This window comes from Gadus chalcogrammus, chromosome 21 (genome assembly GCF_026213295.1).
Source record: "Gadus chalcogrammus isolate NIFS_2021 chromosome 21, NIFS_Gcha_1.0, whole genome shotgun sequence".
Taxonomy (NCBI): Eukaryota; Metazoa; Chordata; class Actinopteri; order Gadiformes; family Gadidae; genus Gadus; species Gadus chalcogrammus.
The window spans coordinates 8,637,843-8,655,731 of record NC_079432.1 but is presented as its reverse complement, the minus strand read 5'-3'; the positions used below and the strand labels follow the sequence as shown (position 1 = coordinate 8,655,731).

Below are 17,889 nucleotides of genomic sequence, written 5' to 3'. Positions count from 1 at the left end.
AGGCGAATGGTGGTGGTGGGGAGGGGAGCATGGATGCATGCGAGCAGCCATGCAACGTGACGTATGGAGGGGCGACGTATAGCGCTCTTTTTGTTTGCGTGAGTGTTCGTGTTGGAGTGTGGGTGCGTACGTTTTTGCGAACGACCGGCTAGTTTACTGTTTGAGGTTCTCGGTGGATGGGTGCTCTCTGGAAAAAACAAAACAAACAAAAAACCTAAATGTATAATCTTTATTGAAGAGAGAGAGACAGAGCATGAGAGAGAGAGAGAGAGAGAGAGAGAGAGAGAGAGAGAGAGAGAGAGAGAGAGAGAGAGAGAGAGAGAGAGAGAGAGAGAGAGACAGAGCATGAGAGAGAGAGAGACAGAGAGAGAGAGAGAGAGAGAGAGAGAGAGAGAGAGAGAGAGAGAGAGAGAGAGAGAGAGAGAGAGAGAGAGAGAGAGAGAGAGAGAGAGTATATCCTTGAATCAACTTAACAGCAGCTATGATAAGCCTTGTCTATTTTCATGCCTTAACATTAGAGTCAGTCTTATCCATAACGGCACACTTTGCTCCAACATGTTTGCAACCCAACACACAAAACTCCTGTCTTACACAACTTCTTTTTTATGTAAACTCATGTCTTTTATGTCCCTTTCGATGTAACTACTTCAAAAAAAGCATACACTTTTATGATTTATAAAAGTTGTGTGTGATTGTTTTCTTTTCATTCTGTTCTGTGTTTCAACATAGCCTCTTAAAAATAATAATAATTTTAATTGAATTAAAGACCTTGAGAATACATTCAATTAGGGTGATTTTTATACTTCATTTGCACTTAACGCCCCTGCAATAATCATGCGGTGAAAAGATCATTAACATTTTCTTGAAATTATTGGAAAAATTAACACCACCGACACGATTTGATAATCGCTTTTCACTAGCATAATATGTTGCTATTCAGACAGTGAAAGAATGGCCTCCCACTTGAGTGTAATTATCATAATGTACTCAGAATTAAATGAGTGTGAGTGCGCGCACGCGTGTGTGTGTATGCGTGTTTGCGTGACGTGCGGGCGTGCGTGTGTGTTTGTCTTGGTAATATGAATAGGGTACGTGGGATTTATTCCCATCAGCAGAGACGACCAGGTGTTACATATCAAGATTTCAGTTATAGAAGTAAGCAGAAAATTCCGGAAAGGAATCAGCAGCCTTATCGAATACAGATGGTTTTCTCTCTCAGCACGAAACAGAGGCCCTAAAACACGCGGAGGACAGTAGCGTTGAAATAAACCACAGTCAACTTATTGTCCTTAAAAGCCCTCTCAGGACTCCAAATCATTTTAAGATCTTATGAAGTTTGTTTAAGAGCACACAGAGTTTTTGACCGAAGCAATAAAGTCAAAAAGTTTGATTGAGTTGCTAACGCCCCAACCTAGTTTAAATGTACTTTTTGAGTTATAGCACTGGAGGAGATGTACTTTATTTATTTATTTCAGGCTGTAATGAAATATGATACCTTGTTTTATGCACTGTATAACATATAATATATATCCTATATATATATGCAATATATTATTTATTTATGTGTTTGCAAAGAGTGGGAGAGAAGGGCATATGTGAGTTTGTGGGATTGTGTGTGACCCTTTGTCAAGGTGTGCGTGTGTGTGTGTGTGTGTGTGTGTATGTGTGTCTTTGTATCAAAGTGCACATGCATGTGTGTGTGTGTGAGAGTGTTTGCATGTGTGTATGTGTGCGTGCATGAATGTGTGTGTGCATGAATGTGTGTGTGAGAGTGCGACACTGTGTGTGCCACTGTGTGTCTAAGTATGCACAAATGTATGATTGTGTGTTTTCCCCCCCCCCTATTTACTTGCGATGGAAGCAGGCTGCCCCCCTGACCTCCATTCTGTATGCCTCACTCTCTCCTGAGGAGGCGAGATCGGGGGTGACTTCTACACCTTTAATGCAGTCTGGACTGGGCTGGCCCTGGCTGACCAGGGACACACCGCCGGCCAGAGCCCTGCATGCTTATGGATGAGCAGCTGAACTCTACACACACACACACAGATGCTGCCGTACGTCAGAGCACCGTCCCCCACATTCATCTCCCTGCACCTTGACCCGTATTGCATTGTGACTCAAAATCACTTTCTAATATTCTCTGAATCTCCCTTCTCCCTCTCATTCAATGTCAATGTTGTTCATGTTTGTTGCTTGATGTCTCTATTTGTCTTTATATTGACCTTATTTGCCTATAAATGTCTACATATATATCGATATATATTTAGATATGTTTATATGTGTACACAGTATATCTTTAGATATTTGTTTATATTTGCCGACATAAGTCCTTGTATTGTCCCAATCAAATTTGGGGGGTGATATTGCCATGGTGAGAACCCACAATGCATTGCACACAGCAGTCTTTCAGACAGGCAGGCCTTTTAAAGAGCCAAGAGTCGAACCCTCTACCTTGCAGGTCAGCTTTGGTGAAACCAACTTTGTTAAAGAACACGACACAACGAAACAGGACAAGGTAAACAAAACAAAAACAAGAGAAACGGTTAGTGAGGGACCTTTTGTGGGTGAGCTACTACCAAAGGTTTTAGTGGGAAAGGAACATTTAAAGGTGGTTAATATGTTAGTTTGATTTCCAGAAGAAACAAGTGGTCAGAAAATAAGGTTGCAAGCCCAGGATGTGTTATTTCACAATAAGCAAAATTAATAATGTTAATCTAATACTGCCCTCTAGAGGTTGTATAAGGTAACTGCAGGGACATGCATTAGGTCACATTAACATTTCTAAATAATGTTCTCAAACTATAAATGAGAAAGCAAATCTATAATAGATGATTAACTATAGATTCACCTAAGTAGAGGAATTCAAAAATATCAGCAGAAAGCCTAAACTAATAAGTGGACCTCAATCTCGATAATTAGTAAATTGGTGCATTTGAAAAATTAAACACCACATAACCCTGTAATGGAAATTATATTTTACATTATGGAAATTACTTATTCCATTCCTAAATCTCAATACCAAGACCCATGTTAACACGACGCTGTGATTAACTGCCATCATAAATCCAAGAGCCTCCATCGCTCCTCTAGATGGGGTCAAAGGTGAGAGGTCAGAAGTCAAATGTACCTTCGCAACCGCGCTCCACCTGCCCGCTGCGGAACAGGGCGTCGTTGATGAGGTCGGGCAGGCGCCCGTTGAGGTCCACGGAGGCCAGGCAGCCCTGGAAGCCCTCGCGGGAGACCACCAGCTTGGGAAGACTCTGGTACATGTTGGGGCCCAGGCCCCCGATGAACAGATCACCTGGAGGGGGAGCGAGGGGGAGGAGGGGGAGGTTGGGGAGGAGGGGGAGGGAGAGGAGGAAGTCAATGTATTGATGAATAAATAATTTATGAAATGGTTGACTGAACATTATTGATTTTATTGGTATGATATACATTATTTAGATAGTCATTTTGTTCAAGGTTAACTAACTAACTGGAAATAAGAGGTACTATTTTAAATTAACGTAGACCTTTAAATGAAGTTCCCTTAGATATTAATTTCTAGACTCTTCATTAAATTTTATATTCATCCAAACTACTAATGTTAAGCTGATAGCAATAAATCCCATTCATTTGATCGAAAATATATGCAAAGTGACAGGTTATTATTATGCTGCCCAGATGTTACTGTTTATATTCACAAGGGGGTGCCACTGAGGCCCTACTATAATGCTGATTACAATAGTACTTTTGCTGTGGTATGGCTAGCTTAAAAGGCATCTCATCACTGCAACGAAGAGAGGAAAAAATAAGCTAATTATGCTAATTCTACATAACTACGTTGTTTAGCGTTGAGGTTCAAATGTCGACAACCTACATAACCCAAAAATAGCGAAAAGAGTCAAGACTGTACCTTTGAGGTCCAGGTTCTTAGCTCCGTTGACATTCTGCGTGACCGACTTGGAGTCCACCTTTAGGGTGTGCGTGTTGGTGGCGTCCCGAGTGATCACCACGTTGTGCCACTGGTTGTCGTTCAGCTGGTTGTCGCTGTTCCCCTTCAGCAGGCTGGGCCCGTTGCCCAGGTCAAACACATAGTGGATGAACCTGGCAGGAGCAGAGGACAGGACAGGGTCCAGGACAGCATTCATACAAACCGTGGGTCAGGAACCCAGAACCAGGTCGCTGAGGCAGTGGCTACTGGGCTGATGATTAAACCCGCACTTCAAGCTTGGTGATATGTGCACCAAGTAGTCATTGACCCATCAGACCCAGGGAATTTGCAGTACACCAATCAAGTCCCGTCACTCTGTACACTGATTGAACCAAACACTGATTGAAAACGGACACCCACTTAGTTAGAAATTCATTATAATTAGCCAATTAACGTTGTGTATAAATTAAAGCTGTATTAATGGAGATCTACAGGGGCCCTGGTGCTGAGGGGTCAAGCCGTATCGGGCCCTGGCTTAAAGGGACAGTGTGTGGCTTAATGGGACAGTGTGTAATTGAGTGGCATCTAGCAGCACAGACTTGGCAGAAATGTAACACAATATAACAAAGGTATGTTTTAATCAGTAATGATTCCCATGAAACACAGTTGAACAGCCAGTCAGAGCGTACACACGACACAGTCATTTCCTTTTTGTGATTGCTCAAAGTCTCGCACCTCCTCACCGATAGGGTCAACACTCACACATTGCGACATCAATCCACACGTGTTCCACTATTGCGATTGCGATTTAGTATGCAATTTTTCTTTTTAAAGTTCCTTATGTTCTGTATTATTTAAACAAGCAAAAAAACGTTCTTATGTATGACCAACACAATATTGGAAGCAGTCACCATAAGCTACTCTTTCCTTTAGGCCAGGCGTATGGGTTGCAATAAATGTATATTTATATGAATTCATAGAGATGAATCAAATCTTTATTAACTAATAAATACAAATCTTACTGATCTCATTCTCCAGTCTTTAACACTAACAACCATAATCGTTCGGCGCTACCTCTACCCCCCCACGCTCACCCTTTGACCAGCTCCACAGCGATGAAGTCGTTGCCATCGCCGCTGTTGAACAGGATGAAGCCGTCGGAGGAGGTGGTCTTGAACTGGAAGAAGAGGTGCATGGTGGTGTAGGCCTGCAGTGTGGCCAGGCCCAGGTAGCTGCCCTTGCTCCTGAAGGTCACGGGGTCGGCGATGATGGAGCGCATGCCGAAGCGGGCGTTGAGCTCGCAGAAGTCGATGTCGCCGTTCTTGCACATGTCGATGTACTGCATGCCGTTGAACTTCAGGCCCTGGGAGAGTGGAGGAGGAGGGGGGAGGGGAGAGAGAGAGAGAGAGAGAGAGAGAGAGAGAGAGAGAGAGAGAGAGAGAGAGAGAGAGAGAGAGAGAGAGAGAGAGAGAGAGAGAGAGAGGGAGAGATTGTTATTGATGTTATTATACATAATATTTAATGTAATGCATAACACTGTAATGCTTTGGCAACACTGTTTGGTTTACCACAACAGTCATGCCAATAAAGCTTTTTGAATTTGAATTTGAGAGAGATAGAGAGAGAGACAGAGTTTACGAAGAATAGTTGCCAAAAATGTTACTTTCATCATTAATTTTACAGATGAGATCCAGTGAATTTTAGACACTTGGGATCGAACCCAGAGCCTTTTGCCTGGGAGTCCAACACTCGCACCACTACCATGACTGAGTGAATGGAGGATGATTGGATGAATGAGGAGGAGGCCTACCTGCAGATGACCAATGAAGGAAGAGGGGGAGGAGGAGACGAAGCGTTTCTCCGTCAGGATGCCCGTCTCCACGTTGTGGAACTCCAGGCGGGTGTGGTCGCCCGCCATCTGACCTGAGAGAGAGGGGCGTTTAAAAACACAGCAACTCAACAAACATCATTTTCCTATGAATGTTGTCGGCAGCTGTACATTTAGTTTACATTCCTCCCTTCCTCGACAGAAATACCTTCAGCTACGTCCTCGTCCACGGTGAGCTTGAAGTTCTTCCCGCGGCGTACCACTCTGACCGCGTGCCACTCGTTGTCGTTGAGTTTCTGACCAGCGTAGATCACCTCCGGACCCTTGCCTGAAGATGAAGTTGCGTTAGTCGAGGGAAGGGGGGGACGTCACAGCGCAAACCAAGTCTTTGTTGTACGATTCGTTTTGGGTATTTTCACATTGACTATTAAAGGAAGGCAATGGATTTGAAAATAAATAAATGTTTGACGAGTAGCTCGGCGTTTGCATATTCTCTTTGTAGTCGTGTTTGTGATGTTATTGTGGTAGGCCTAGGCAGCTAGGTGTGTCTGCGATTGTTATTTTGTGTACAAAGACTTGGCTTGGGTTTCACAACAGAGGAAAAATGTAAAACATACGTTTTCAAGTGATATGTTTGCTGTTACTCATACGACGACTCACCAGGAACATATTTTTGTAGGTTAGACTGTCGTGCCCACTATAATTGTGTTTCAAACGACAACCGCTAGATGGAGCCATTGCTAAAGATTGAAGCGGAGCCGTACTGGCCAGTTTGGCTTCTTGCTCTTTAACGTGACATTAAAACATCTTGCCTAGATGCAATCCTTGATCAGTGAAATTAAATCACACATCAGATGACAACTTATTACCGACAAAATGAGCTGTCCGAACTAATTTGTCTCTGACGTTCTTGTCTAAGGGATTGATTATGTAAATGATTATGCAATTATACATGAGTTGTTCTGGTGATTTAATCCCTTTAGAAAGGCAATTAATTTTTCATGTTTAATATTTGTCATTGGTAAAAATAACCATATTTCTGTGTTGATTATTCGTTTGAGTGTGTGTGTGTGTGTGTGTGTGTGTGTGTGTGTGTGTGTGTGTGTGTGTGTGTGTGTGTGTGTGTGTGTGTGTGTGTGTGTGTGTGTGCGTGTGTGTGTCTTAAAAAGTATGGATTTTTCATTGGAGATTACCTTTTGGATGATTAATCAGTCTCATTAATTATCATCATCATCAGCATAATTAAGCGTGTAAGATCTGTTACTAAGATTTAATGAGCCATAACACCCATACGCACACACAGTTTAAAATTGTGTGTGTGTGTGCATGTGTGCGTTGAAGAGAGATGGTGCGTGAGACCCCAATTTAAGTATTAGCAAGCATATCACTTGAACAAATACTAACATAAATATTACATGATGAACATGTTAAGCAAAAGGACATATCCTGGAAAAGTACAAAAGAAGTTGCAGAAATTATTATTTTGCTGTCAGTGGATTATAGAGAGTAACACACTAAATAATACTAGCCATAGATACAAATCAGAAATACTGGGCACCGACAAAGTAGTCGGCTGAGTTAATTAGAAAAATGCAACTAAAACATGAATCCAGCAGTAATAGCTTAATTTACTTTGATGTCAACAGCAATTTATTATTAAATCATTTTCTTATCTTGCGCAATCCTCATATCGCTCCTCCAGCAGTCACACATGCACACACACATATACACACAAACACACATCATATACACACACACACACACACACACACACACACACACACACACACACACACACACACACACACACACACACACACACACACACACACACACACACACACACACACACACACCATAGAACCATATAAACACACACACGCAAACAGCACACACACACACACACACACACACCATAGAACCATATAAACACACACACACACACACACACGCATACAGGACACACACACAGCCCACGCACACACACACATAGCACACGCGACTCTATTAATTAAAGAAACAACAGATTGAAGGTAGAATTCTCCGGAAGCGGAGTGGCGACTTACTGGAGTTACAGTTTATCCTCACACAGTCTAGATGGGGGAGGGGAGGGCGAGAACAAGGTGACAGATGAAATCGCATCCTTCAAGGTTATCGCTGCAGACTTCCATTAGAGTACAAAGTAACGCCACCTTCCCGGGGATGGTCACATAACCACGACGACCATCTTTTTTTATTTTTACCCAGACAGGTTATGGTTGAGTTGCTGTCGTTGTTGTTGTTGCTTTGTTATGTCAGGTTGAGGCCAATACTGATCGTCTGATTGGCCTTTTTCTTGAGTCAATACATTGGCTAATCATCGATGTTCTGCCAGTTTAGTTATTGAACCAATTGACTACTTTACAATTGAAATGGATCAACAAAGATTGATCACCCGTCATGTTTTTAATTGCTATATTCTTATGTAATGTGTTTTCAGCATACTTTGTTAAAAGTGAAATTGAACCTGATACATGGATTAAAAGAGATGGTCGCTTGGAAATAAAAATGGCCACATCGATCTCCCAAACCTCCCTCTCTCCAAATCAAACGGTCGGCTTATGTGCAGACCGTTGCCTCAATGATTGCCTTCTTCTTGTTTAAAGGCTAAATTCCAAACATCTTTGGCTTCGTTTGAGGAAATGTAAAATCTCATAATAATTTGAATTTGATTGTGTCAAGAGGCGTCTAGAGTTCACAGGGTTGGGATCAACGTGACCATGTCCCTTCATGTACCATCAACCACGACAGGAGAGTGGAAACAAACAGCCCGGAGCCAGACAGCACCCAGCACCGTACAGACGGACTCACACTCTCTCTCTGAGATAACCCCTAACTGTCCATCTATTACCATCTGTTCCTTCTCGGTCGATATCCTATCTCCGGTTCCATGTGTATAACGGCCATTGCTCTCTGAAAACAACAGTCTTGTATTTAATTGTTTTCTGTGGTTACTACAAATTTGGGTATTCGATATTGGGGTATTATGTTGTAGGTGTGAGTAAATGAGTTTGTGTAATTAAGTGTGTGAGTAGCTTGTCTTGCATTCCTATAGGTGAGAGGACCAATTGTGGTTGTCAATCGCCTTTGGATCCTTTATAAAAATGTATCTAAAGATGACGATGGTGGACAATGATCTACCCCACTCAAATCTGTCTCCATTCTCCTACGCCTCTCGCTCCTCCTACGTCTTCCTCTCTCTCCAGAAAGTGTGCCTTGGGACGGGGGTCCCTGTAGAAAGTGCTGGGGGTCTCGCAGGGGGTTCCAGGCTGTTTGCCATGCAGGCCGCAGGCTCTGGGCCGTTGAAGGGGTGAGTGCCATCTTAAAACAAGGTGTGGGGGTGGGGGTGGGACGGGGTGATTCGCAAGACTATAGAGAAACCGTGGTGTAACCTGCTACTGTGAGGGAGAAGACAAAAACAAAGAAAGGGTTGAGAAAAAATAACTCACAAGAGACACAATGAGATTGAGACTAGTAAAGCTAGGAAAATGTTTAAATGTGTCTCAAAAGAGTGATGTTGTCAATTTATGAAGTGACTGATCTGATATAAGTCCAGAATTGGCATTTTTTTCTCTAGGGGTGCTTCATGTAGGCAAATAAAGCAAAATTCTGATAAAAACGCTCAGTGTTGTGACCTGTTAATTGAAAGGGGTATAAACGGTGTGTCTTGCATGGAGTTGAATACATTTTGTGGCATATATGTTTAGATAAAAAACACATGTGGTAGAATGGATGTGGTAATCAGATGTTAAGACTCGTATGGACACAGTGAATTACTCGATGGAGATAGCTAGCATCAAAGCAGAACACAGTACGCTCCAGGCAAATCAAAAATAATATATACATGCAACTACAAAGGCAAACTTCCAAACGCATGATAAACAAAAAAACACATTGTTAGCATAGCTCCAGGATACGTCAAAATCATCCAACTCGATAAACGGGAAAACAAACAAAATGTAAAAACACACTACCAAAAACGATAAAACATCTAACAATAAACACGCAAAAAAAAACACAACTTTTAGAAATCACCGACTGCCGAGATGAAGTTCAGCCGGCCGGCCAACAGGGGGCTACGACGGCAACGGTGGTGGTGGCGGCGTTGGCTCTTTCTGAACTCATACGTTACCTAAGTTGACGGTGAGCTTGACCCGGCCGCTGTCCAGCTCCAGGCGGAGCGTGTCGGCCGAGTCGCGCGATGTGGCGGCCATGAGCAGGCCGAATGCCCGCTGGGACGTGAAGCGGAGGGACACGTCCTCAGCCTCCGTGTGCATGGTGGTGGGCATCACCACCTTCATGTACATGCTGCCGTCGTAGGATAGCACCGAGGCCTCTGTGAGGGGTGAGGGGGAGGAGTGGGGTGGGGTTTGGGGGGAGAGAGGAGTGGTTGAGAGGAAAAGAGAGGAAGAGGAGAGAGAAGAATGGGGAGGAAAGGAGACCGGAGAGAGGAGATTGGAGAGGGGAGGAGAAAGAAGGGGAGGAGGAGATGGGAGAGAGGACAGCAGAGGGGGGAAAACAGACATTAGAGGAATTCGAAGCAGTGGAAGAGAACACAATTACAAACACCCTGATGCTTTTCTGGGATGGATCACCGTTATTTACTATTTCAATTCAGCACACACTACCATCACATAAAGGTAGTGTGTGTTTAGTATGCATTGATATATAATCTATATATTCACATCTACTTTAGTCATAACAGCCACACAAAATCAGCCCATGTGAAATCCCACGTAATAACACACTGCAGTACCAGGCCACGGCTCTCAAATCGAGCCACACGTATACGAGCACGACAGCTTGTAAGGACAACGCAAGCCTCGTCCTTTACTAGCCGACGGTACTCCGGAAGCAAGGCTTTCCAGTTAACCTTAATGGGGAGAAAACTGCACAGAAAGCGATTCCCCGTGACTTTCAGCACTGGTGTTAATATGGTAAAGCGCAAAGGCCTTTGCATGGCACCACTCATTAAGGGGAATGTTCCATCACAACGCCATTACTCTCTCTCTCTCTCTCTCTCTCTCTCTCTCCAGATGAACAGAGACTCAGTACAAGGACCCAGTCTCTCACGCACTAACAACACACACACAAATGTGCGTTGTGATACATCAAAGCTCACAGGGGCTCAAGGGTTGCACTGACTCAAACACACACACGCATAACAATCACTGCATGTCAGAGGACGTGTATGGTTCATAACACAACCCTATGAAGGTTAGCTTGGACAACCCAAAGACAGAGAGAGAGAGCGAGGGTGAGAGAGCGGGAGAGAGACACCAGTCAACACACTGAAAGGCTCTTGGGGAAGGGAGGGGGCGAGGATGGGGGAGAGAGACATATTAAAAGGCAGACCATCTGTGAAATACCTGTTTTGACACCACCGCTACGCAGGGGAAAATGGCCCTAGGGTGGGAACCTCACCGTTATTTGAGAGTGTGGTAAGCATGCCGAGCAGGAAGGTGAGAGACCTCCGAGGGCTGAGTCACTTGCATCCCGATGTGACACTACGTAATGGCATGTTACATTTATGTTTCTGGTGCCTGGTTAACACTGGGGCAGATGATGGGAGATGTACTATGTCACTCTTTGTTGAGTGCAGAACGCATCGTGCTGACTCAAATGTCTGTTTCTGATACTAGATGTTATTCACTAAAAAAAATGCAACACAAATTCCGGCGAACATAGGTCGGATTTACCATGGCGACTCCGCAGCAGAATGTGCAGGACTCAAATCCAATTCAAATTGTTATGCGTTTCGATTGTTCACATCCATACCTGTATGGAAATGATGATTCACTTTAAAGCGACGGGGTATTGCAGAAGTCCTCTCACCAAGGACCATTTTATTTTCACGCAGACCCCTTTTGTTGAATGGGAATGTGTTTCTACCAGAGCTCCTGCTACAGGGGCCTGCTGAGGAGTCCATTGTCTGGGCAAGCTGTTGATGGGGGGAGAAGGCCTGGTCCCCTGCAGGTCAGCGAAACCTTGACTCACTGTTCCTCGGCTCCATCTTAAATCACACAGCTTACCTCTCTCTCTGAGTGTTTCACTCTCAAGCTGTCAGGCACACACACGCACACATAAATATGCACACACACACACACATATAGGCAGACACACACACACACACACACACACACACACAAAACAAGTGAAACAGGCGCACAGACACAAACACAGACAAAGCAATTGACACAAAGAAACAGAAGAAAACAAGCACACACAGTCACACACATACAGATACACAGGTGTATAAACACATCAACACACATCGCTGCCAAGTGACACACACACGCGCGCGCACATGCGCGCGCTCCTCATGCAGACACATCTGCTAAGTGACGGGCCGTGTATTGATCCCCGGGTCTCCAGGCGTTTACAATGGGGACTCGTCTGGATGGGAACCAATCTGCACCTCTGAACACCCAGAGTGACAGACAAGGACACGACGGCCCAAACAGAGAACATATGACAAAGGCAGAGCCAAGTCAATGTGATGCTTTCACTGTGTTTTGACAGAACACAGGGCCAACAGTGTGTGTGTGTGTGTGTGTGTGTGTGTGTGTGTGTGTGTGTGTGTGTGTGTGTGTGTGTGTGTGTGTGTGTGTGTGTGTGTGTGTGTGTGTGTGTGTGTGTGTAGTGAAAATGCAGTAGCTCAAATTGTCCAATAACCATTTTGGCCATTTTCATGTAATTACTGATAGAAGACACATTTTTGTGAATATGGGGGTGCATGTTGATTTTTTTTGTATGTGTTTAGATACATATATATTTCTGTCAAGATGTGGATTCATGTATAAATAATACATAAGGTATGGTTGCACTACACTCAGTTTTACAGCAGTACATTAAGTAAAGAAAAAAGTAATCTCTCAAGGTCGAGAGGATACATATCTATACAAAAGAGATGTATTCACTGGGGGATTTTACTGGAACGACATTAAAAAATGTTATACTCTTCTCACATTCTGAATAAACCCTGCTTGCAAGCTGATTTTCCAGAAAGTGTCATCATTTAAATAGACCAAAAAACCAAACACCTTCCAAAAAACCATATCTCTGATGTGTTACGGTTGATAGGAACACCTGGCATGAAAGAAGTAAATCCTGTTGAGACATTTTTTAAACGTGATATTGTCAAGGAAAACACATCCCATCTATGCCAAGGCACTCTTGTCAACGCTCAGCCTTTAGATTTCTCATCTAAAAACGCTTTGAATGCTGTGCTGTGAAACAGAACGCATTACTTGCAGCTGTGGGTTGTTATCTCGGGTCAGAACACTGTTGTTTTACTGTTTCTCGCTCTCCCCTCAACCACACACGCACACGCACGCACACAAACACACACACGGGTTTAATAGACAGTACTGGAGTCTACAGGTTAAGAACAGAGAACTGAGGCGTTTAAACTCTAGCTTTGGCATCGATTCCCTCATTGGATTACATAAGTATGATTAGGTGAGTGCTGCATGCAGCGCTCAACTATGTTCTTCATAAGTTTCATTCTTTCTTTCTTTATTATTCTCTACCTACTTTGGGACCTATCTCCTTCCTCAATTTTTCACCTAGAGACTCCATTTAAATTAAAATATTCAGAATAGCTTGGAATCACGCGCTTATTTTCAGATTTTTAAAATATTCTACTTTTAAAATATTATCTTTTTTAAATATGGGAGTCAATGGGAAGACGGCAGGGCCGTCCTCTGGTACTTCAAACAGTTTAAGACGTAACTAAATCAATTTTCACCGTTTATCTTCGTTCAAACCATTTAACAAATCTACACAATTGTATCTTTAATAATATCCAAACGGAATTTCAATATCATTTAAACACACACACACACACACACACACACACACACCAGCTGTGCAGGGCAATACATTTGACCTTTTCCATTTCTGCATTTTTAGCAATGCTTTGGGCTTTTCATTCAGCTGTCACTTTATTTGTTTCCAACCATTTACTTTTTCTTAAATGGTGAGCATGTTTACATTGTTTACTCCATTCAGACTTTTGAACTTTTGTTCAAATCCCTTCACTTGATTTAAGCCGTTTAACGTTTCTTTTATAATCTATGTGGCTTTATTAAAAAATATTTTCAACCTAATTTTGTACTACAGCACTCACCGCATTTTTTGCAGGAAATGCATTTTCTAGTTTGATATAATTAATATCATATAATATTATAATATTAATATATAATATATAAATAAAATACAGTCTCATCTTTTTCAAGAGAGACCTGGCCAAGAGGGCAGCATAGAACTTCAAACAAACAAAACACACAATTTACAGGACAGGAGACGTAGAGATTCATATTCATCATGTGTTACATGCATGTAGTACTACGATAAGTGGTTAGGGTTTTTGAACGCCAACTGAAGCTAAGTTCTGGGTTCCAACCATAGAATGTGTACAAGGGCTTGTGTCCTCTAGCAAGATACCCTAACCCCCGCTAATGTATAGCCTTTTAAAGTGGGCAAATAACAAGCCAGAAAAGCCTGTTTTTTACCGGCTGTGTTCATCCAAGTGTTTTTCAAAGTGTTTCAGTGGCTGTGGCAAATCGAGGAACAGATGGTTGAACTTCAACTCAAACCACAGGAAGGGAAATGAAACGTTATCCGAGAAAAGAGCGAAGACAGCGGCGCTGATTATAGCTGTAGGCTAATAATGGGTTTGAAGCACCAGCAAACAATGCAGGTGATTGCACTTCATGGAAGAGCTCTTTCACACCCTGTATGTGTGTGCTTGAGCGTGTGTGTGTTTGTGCATGCATGTGAGAGAGAGAGAGAGAGAGAGAGAGAGAGAGAGAGAGAGAGAGAGAGAGAGAGAGAGAGAGAGAGAGAGAGAGAGAAAGTAAAGGAAAGGTTGGCTTTGGATAGAGCATTTAAATCAAAGATCAACAAATCAATTTGGGATGGATGTTGTAAATCAGTCTGTCTCCTTCATCTCCAATCACATGTGCCACAAAATTGTGTGCATGATTATGTTGTTTGTGTGGGTTTTCTCTGTGTTTTCCTTATTCATAACAGGCTGTTCATAAGGGGTGGGAAATGCTGCCACTTGACAGAGGAGGTTTTTGGCCTTGGACAATATTCAGTGCACGCAAACGCACACACACACACACACACACACACACACACACACACACACACACACACACACACACACACACACACACACACACACACACACACACACACACACATACACAAACAAGGCAAAGCCAAAATTGGTACTAATAAAGTTTACATCTTTAAAGCTTTATTTATTAATGTTTTAATTATCTGTGCATTTATTTAGTTATTCCTTGCAAAAAACAAGATCCTTAATCGTTAAGCTAATATAGAAACAGAGTATACCTTAATAAAAAAAAAAAAAAACATCATTGTTATCGTTTACAATTTTTCACAGTGTGTTTTTCTCAACCAAATTCCCTCCTAAGTGGATTTCCAAGTGACGTAAAACCACTCAACAACCAGACACCATGTCCTGGTTTTGGTTTCATCAACGCATGTACCCCGGGCACCATTACATCATCCTCCACCTTATACAATGGAAACTCAGAAAGGGGCCAGCGACCAATGAGCAGCCAGGGATTATCCGGTGGTCTGTTTTCTCTTTTTTTCTCCGTCCACAAGCTGCCACATGCCGCGCTTAGATTGGGCACAGAAGAGAGCGATTTATCGGGATTTTAAAGTATATCCGACGGGGACTGTGAGGTGATAAGCGGGGCTGGGGCATGGCCAACATATTGAACAGGCTTTATGGATCAGGCGCAGGGTCACTCCATGATGTCTTCACCGCGTCACGCTCGACACACGGATGATTTGTTTCCCAGCTTCGTATTGTGATTGCAGCCTTCACCAGTTGTATCTGTTTACTATTTGATTATTTAACAAATGCATTCATCCAAATCCACTTGCATGCAGTCCATGCATGTACGTTTCATTAAATAGCAGGTAGGGGGTGAGGCATCTTGTTTAGGGAGGCCTATAGGTCTATAGGTCGGTGGTTGACATTGGGACATGAAATCCAGTATTTTCCTCTCTATTTGAGAACCCTAGCCACTATAATCCGTCCTGACTCTCATGCCTAAACCTTCAACTTTCTTATCCGAGATGAAAGTCACATTAAAAACATACAACTTCCTCGTAAGATAAGTTTGTTAATCACAGATGAGACATGTGGGTGTCACAGCAGAATAGCACATGAAAATAAAGTATTATAAGAAAAAATGTAAGGATCTGTTCGGGTGACCTGGTCATTGGTGACCAGTTTAGTAGGCAACAGTTGCTATTGTGGTCCAAGCTGGTCATTACCGTGGTGAACACATACATGGTCTCTGGACAGGATGAGATATGTTAGAGGATGAAGAGAAATGAAAATAAATAGAAGACATAAAAGCAGAGGGACAAGACACAGAAGAGGCACAAGACCAAAAAATGGCCGGTCACATCCCGGAGGGGACGGTCGCTGGAAATAAACGGCATGGCCGATCTCCTCTATCGGTGAACCAGTGAAACAGAGTTGGGTTTCTCTATACAAGGCTCCCCCTGAAGCCCATTCGGGGAATGACGCAGCCAAAAACAAAACAGTTTGCCATTAGAAATAACCAGTGGAGGTCATCTCGGTGCGCGAGGTAATTAGCGCACTGGGAACAAGACGAGACTGTGGAGGTCGACTGGACTAGAATTCATTGCTGCAATATATAAATTGATATTTTTTGGATCAGTTCTTCTCCTTCTTTCTAAATCCCTGAAGCTAGCTAGCAAAGCCCGAGGACGTGGCTTCCCCCCCCCCCCACAGTAGCAGCCTGCTGCCGCGACCAGCTTTGGGGACTTGTCAATTTCTCAGATGGACGAGCACTGCAGGCCGTAGGAGCTTTTATGCGCTATGTTTCATTATTTCTCCTTGTCCTCTTTCACCCTCCCTTTCCTTTTCTCTCCCTTTTTCTGCCTCCCTCTCTCTCTCCATCTCACCCTCATTCTATCTTCTCACTTTTTTTCTTTTTCCATCTCTCCTAATCTCCTTCTCCCTCCCTCTCCTCGCCTTAATCTCTCTCTATCTGGCCCTTCTCTATTTCTATCTTTCCCTCTCTTTTCCTTTCTCTCGCTCTCTCTCCCCTTCTCTCCATCTCTTCAAGATCTGTCACACTTTCTCTCTCTCAACGTGAATGTCACTTTATATATTTTTCACTCTCGCTCTCTTTCAATATGTTTCTTTCTCTCCCATTTCTCTTCATTTCCCCGCACCCCAAGGTGTGCCTTTCTGGAGATACGATATAGATAGAGGGACAGACACTTAATGTGAGGAGAAGAGACACACAAACACATACACACCAAGAGGAAATGTCCGCTTTGCCCTTGTTGCTTTCACTCATCCGTCCATCTCATTTTTTAATTAACTAAATCCGACAGCGGTTAAAAAACGTCTGGTTTTCCGTCAGTGTAGCATTTCATCAGGAGCGGGGTGGTGGCGCTGGCCAGCTTGTGTGACTCTGTGGTGGTGTTGGTGGCTGACGAACCCACCGCGTGGACTGGATCTGATCCGAGGGGACGGGCGTACGGAGGGACGGACGTGTCAAGAGAGACCGCAACGGGGGATGGGGTGGGCGATGAGACAGGATGGGGATGATTATGAGGTTACATAGGGGATGGGGGGAAGGGGGGGGGTGGTGGTCGGAAATGAAGACTGAGACGCCTCCGTCGAGTGTTGAAAAGACGGGGGGGGGAGAGGATTTGAAACAGAGCGGGGAGGAGAGGTGTTGTTAAGTGGAGATGGAGAGGAGAGGGGGAGGATGATAGAGAAGGAGGAGGAGGAGAACACGGAAGAGGCACACGGAGGAGAGAGGTGAGGGAAGAAGCAGATCAAAATAGGGGGAGAGAGAGGAGAGAGGAGGAGGAGATGCGAACAAGAGAGAGGAGAAGATGGCAGAGGAGGGCAGAAGATTGAGGTGGAGGAGGAGATGAGGCAAGGGCACACGATAGGAGAGGCGAGTGGAGAGAGGGAGAGGAGCACAGAGTGTATATATAGGAGGCGAGGAGAAGAGAGGACCCGAGGAGGAGAGAAGATGGATTGTGTGCTTCCATCTCCCCCATTGCC

At 43.6% G+C, this 17,889-nt stretch overlaps 1 protein-coding gene across 1 annotated transcript in view; it reads right to left on the bottom strand.

The window, feature by feature from the left end:
• LOC130374943 (neurexin-3b-like) overlaps positions 1–17,889 on the bottom strand; it is a 221,925-nt gene that overhangs the window by 129,497 nt on the left and 74,539 nt on the right. The window contains exons 9-15 of the mRNA XM_056581924.1: positions 9,913–10,116; positions 7,808–7,834; positions 5,950–6,069; positions 5,724–5,836; positions 5,008–5,276; positions 3,896–4,086; positions 3,128–3,301 (exon numbers count right to left, since the gene is read on the bottom strand). Of these exons, the coding sequence (XP_056437899.1) occupies positions 3,128–3,301; positions 3,896–4,086; positions 5,008–5,276; positions 5,724–5,836; positions 5,950–6,069; positions 7,808–7,834; positions 9,913–10,116 (1,098 nt within the window). The remainder of the gene's footprint in view (positions 1–3,127; positions 3,302–3,895; positions 4,087–5,007; positions 5,277–5,723; positions 5,837–5,949; positions 6,070–7,807; positions 7,835–9,912; positions 10,117–17,889) is intronic.